At 36.5% G+C, this 5,001-nt stretch overlaps 1 protein-coding gene across 1 annotated transcript; it reads left to right on the forward strand.

Annotated features, from left to right (window-relative positions):
* The first annotated feature begins 3,065 nt into the window (after positions 1–3,065).
* Positions 3,066–3,587, forward strand: LOC143348744 (uncharacterized). Its single transcript, XM_076779340.1, has one exon. The coding sequence runs from the start codon at positions 3,066–3,068 to the stop codon at positions 3,585–3,587; it is 522 nt and encodes a 173-aa protein (XP_076635455.1).
* The last annotated feature ends 1,414 nt before the right edge of the window (positions 3,588–5,001 follow it).

Genomic DNA, 5,001 nt, shown 5'->3' on the forward strand with positions numbered 1-5,001 from the left:
CCCGGTTAGAACCCTTAGTTTCTAACAATATACCATTTATTTGTAATTTAATATACCGAAAATGCTTAATAGATTTGCAATCTTCATAGCTTTCAATTTTATATAATTACACATGCATATAATATATTTTATTAAAACCTGTATTCCATAGAGTAAAACGTTCCATATAAATGTTTTCTTACATGATAAAAATACGCAATGGTCTCTAGCCTTTGTCAGCCGATTTCAGATACTGGTACGTACACCTAAAGTGTGAATAGTGTCAGTTGTGTCCGGATGTCGGGGGAACCCAGGAGAGACCTCTCTAGGTCGCGCCCGGACATTATATGCCAGAATCGTGGAGTGTTTGTTTGTGAAATTGAGTTTTGCTATTTCTTAACTATAGAGTTAAATAGGTAGGTAGCTTACTTTCTTGTGTGTATGTGCTAAACGTAAGTGAGTAGGTCAGGGCAGGACTGTCCACATTAGTTATTTGGGAAGACATATTTTCGCGTGTCAGTCCTGTACAGTAGTCCGCTCACGTGAAGTCTCGCGGGGCGGCACAGGGGCAAGGGGAGTCGGACCGCCCATCCCCACCTTTAATGCTCTCTGAGCCGCATGATCCAACCTTCGGCCACGTCGTGTGACATAGTCGTAGGAACAGATTTTATTCGCGTCCCTATTGCAGTATATGTATATACAAATTTAAAGCTTAGAGACCATAAACTACTAAGGTTTCGTTCATGTTTAATGTATAAAATGTCTGTTTTATCTCATAAGTGTTATTTCATATAGGAAGGAACAATATGTAATATTAGCAATTTTTTATAAGTGGAGTAATCAAAATGATTTTGAGATATACAGGTAGCCCTCCTACAACACGGCATCCTATAACACGGTTTCACTATAACACGATTCATAAATTGCGAGAACTCTCCTATAACACGGCAACTTATAACATAGTTTCGCTTTAACACGATAAGAAAATTGCGAAAACCTTTGTACAACACTATACTTCTACAGCATTGGATAACATGATTTTTGCTTAACATATTTAAAAACTAAATTACCTTAAAATAATGGACGCGAAGGAATAATGAACTATGGTGGCTTTACATGAAAAAATATAAAGAAATTATAATTTATTAAATTAAGGTCACGTTAAATTAAAATAATATTTTTTGTTTTGTGTTATACATACATTTATATTTTTCATAAAAATGAAGTTGCCTATGTAGAATTAAAAAAAAATATTTATTTTAATAAATTTTCGGAACGTAACTCCCCTTCTTGTACCGGCTCTGGGTCTCATATAACACGGTTTCACATAACACGGCATTTTCTAGGAACCTATCTACCGTGTTATAGGAGGGTTACCTGTAATTAGTTTTACTTAATGGAATCAAATATTTTGTCGGACAAAATCCGATTTAACTCTAGTCATTTTCCTCAAAAAAGCATTAAGTCACAAATGTAAAAAACCATGTACCGATTACTCTTGACACAAGTTCGATGCAGTGTCTTTCTGCTATCGCAGTCGAATCTTCCCAATTCCTATCTACACATAAACAGAAGAGGTCACTGACGGAGGACCCCTTTTACTACGCACGTTCGAGGAGCAGATCCTCGAATGCATTTTGACCTAAACCTAAATATTTTGATGATCAATACGCATTTCATCTGAGCCAAAACACTTCCATCGTCGACATCAACGATAACATTTTCTTCTCGTGTCAACGTTCCTATGTTTAAACATAAACAATAATACACACTTGTTACAATAAGTCCCAGTTTCTTATCGTTTCTAAGAAATTCTATGGCGACCATGGCGTCATTATTTGCCGTTTATATAAACAATTTCGATCTATATATGAGGGACCATCTTCCGAGCTCTGCATATTCCTCTAAATCCTCTGCAAGTCGAGATCAAGCGTTTTTTCTGTATAGCGATTCATAGTGATTTTTATTATTTAATTTATTATTCAATTTTTTATCATTACTAGAGTATAGTTTTCTACTGTTTTACCTGTAATATCTCGTATTTTTGTTTTATTTTTAGTGTAATTTTTGTATAAGTGTTTAATCATAGTTTTAGTTTTAGTGTTACTTTTTTCGACATAGTTTTCATTTTTGTGTGGTTTTTATCATAGTTTTAGTTTTCTATTATAATTTTTTATATTCCTTTTATTTACATTTTTTGTATTACATTTACATTTATTTTAATTTTATCGTTTTTTTAATTGATTTAATTAAATAAAAAAAACATTATGGAACGCAAACAAGGACAAACCATCCATAGTGAGGCTCGAAATATAGTTCGGCATGTATTGAAACGGTGTGACGAAGAAAAATTTTCGAATCAATTGATTCACCCTCTAGAGCAAGCAAACGCCCGTGTTGCTGCATACTGTGGTGTGTCAACAAAAACTGTGTCACGCATTCGGAAGGAAGATGCATCATGCAGCCAGGAGGGGCAATTATCGTCACCCGGGAAAAGATGTCCGAAAGCAGAGGAGAAAAAATTTACTTGCACCGTTGAAGATGAGAAAATAATCAAGAGTATTATCTTCGATTTTTATACAGTGCACAAAACTGTACCAACGGGCAAAAAATTATTGGCGGCCATTCAAGAGAGGATTGTGTTCCCGTGGCAATTAGACACCTTATACAGGTTATTGAAACGTATGGGTTTTAAATGGAAGAGAAGCCACAGCGTCCGAAAAGTTTTAATCGAAAGACCGGACATTGTTGCTTGGCGAGGCAAGTATTTACATGCAATTCAATATTATAGATCACAAAATAGGAACATAGTATATATAGACGAGACGTGGGTGGATAATACCTTGTGCTTCGGCAAATGCTGGCAAAGTAATGACATTCTTGGCATTTTAAAAAGTAATAGTTCCTCACATCGTTTGGTAATTGTTCATGCCGGAGGAAAAAGTGGTTTTATTAATGGAGCTCAATTAATTTATAAATCGAGTTTAACAACTGGAGATTACCACGGACAGATGGATGCAGAGAAATTTGAGAAGTGGATTGTCGAAAAATTATTACCGAATGTCCCCCAAAATTCAGTCATCGTTATGGATAACGCTCCATACCATTCGTTGCAAACAAATAAGCCACCGACGAAATCGTCGACAAAAGCTGCCATGATCAAGTGGCTAACAGAAAACAATACCACATTTTCTTCTGAAATGAGGAAATTTCAATTATTTGATTTTATTAAAAATAATAAACAACAGAAAACTTTTAAAATTGATCAAATTTTAAAATTACACGGACACAATACTTTGCGCTTGCCGCCATATAATTGTGATCTGAATCCCATCGAATTAGTATGGGCCGAAATGAAGAGAAATTTAAGAGAAAGAAATGTTTCGATATTAACAAAGGATCAATTGGAGACATATACCGCAGAAGCGCTCAACGGAATTACTGCTACTTTTTGGAATAATTGTTGCAAGCACGTAGAAAAATTAAAAAATGAATATTGGGAGAAAGATGGACTTTTAAAAGATGTCGTCGAAGCAATGGGTTTGGTGACACTAGATGAAGAATCTGATGCTGAATCGGAATCCAGCATAAGTTCAAATAATGAATGAGGTAACAAAATACACACTATATTTTTTTTACAATTTGTATATACAGTTTCCTTTCAAATGAAAAATTATTTTAACAAGTAAACATACCTGGACCACATAGTCTGTTCGTCTTCCGTAGCGAGGAAAATTCACTGTCACACCGCACAAAATTTTACACGTTTCAACGAGACTTGAATGCTTCAGCGTAATAAATAATACATTATTTTAGATCTGTTCACATTTTTTATATGTGTCATATCATACAATATTATATATATAATATTGCATATATTTAAGTATGTAGAAATTTTATATTTATACAAATTTTATATTTATATTTGTATAAATTATGCTTGTTATATATGTATACACACATATAGAGTTGTTATCACCTCTTTATTTATTTCTAAATTTTTCATTGAGATATTTTTATTATTGTATTGTTAAAAAAAAATATTTTTTTATTAAAAGGATTTAAATATTAAATAATAGTATTATACTTTCACTGGTAATTACATAACGTATACTTTCCTAGCATATTGTTGTCTTGTATTACATATAATTTGTATAATAGTAATATCAGTTACACTACGCCAATGGGGTTCTGTCCGCACGTGTTTCTCATTATCTCTTTCTATCTCGTTGCCTTCCTCGTCAGTCAGTCCACATGTGTGTGTAACTGCCGCGACCAATAGCGAGCTAGAGATCAATGTGTGCGTGGGAATACGTGTATCCCTTCTACTTCTCCCGCATTCTTTCCGCGGGACTTCAAGTGAGCGGAGGACAGTACCTAGACTAAGTTAGCAATAAATACGTTTCAACCAACAACCCGGCCTACGTCACTCACCGCAGCGAACCCTCGACCGCCGACTGAGTCGGCACCTGCCACCTTCCTCCGCGTCCCCCTCAAATCGGACCGTCCATGGGGGAACGGTCACATGGGTATAAAATTGACGAGAACGGAAGTGTGGGCCCCGTCCGATGGACCGAAACCGCCGTATCGTGAGTTAGTCGGAGCATTGTTGTATTTATCCGTAGCAACGCGGTCGGACGTGGCTCATGCGGCTAGTTTGCTGAGCCAGTTCAACGAATGTTTTGGACGGACTCACTGAATGGCAGCAAAGCGGGTTCTACGGTATCTACGAAGAACAGCAGATTTGGGCATCATCTACTGGCGCGACGAACGGCCGATAGAAGGATTCGTCGATGCGGATTGGGCTGGATGTATTGATGACAGGAGGTCATTTACTGGGTATGCATTCATTATGAGTGGCGGATGCGTAACGTGGGATTCGAAGAAGCAGCGGACCGTGGCTTTATCTTCAACCGAAGCTGAGTATATGGCACTCAGCAAGGCAACCAAGGAGGCTGTCTATCTTCGGCGTTTTCTACGCGAGTTCCGCGAGAGCGTGGACATTATAAAATTGTCAAATGA

This window comes from Colletes latitarsis, chromosome 12, assembly GCF_051014445.1.
Source record: "Colletes latitarsis isolate SP2378_abdomen chromosome 12, iyColLati1, whole genome shotgun sequence".
Taxonomy (NCBI): Eukaryota; Metazoa; Arthropoda; class Insecta; order Hymenoptera; family Colletidae; genus Colletes; species Colletes latitarsis.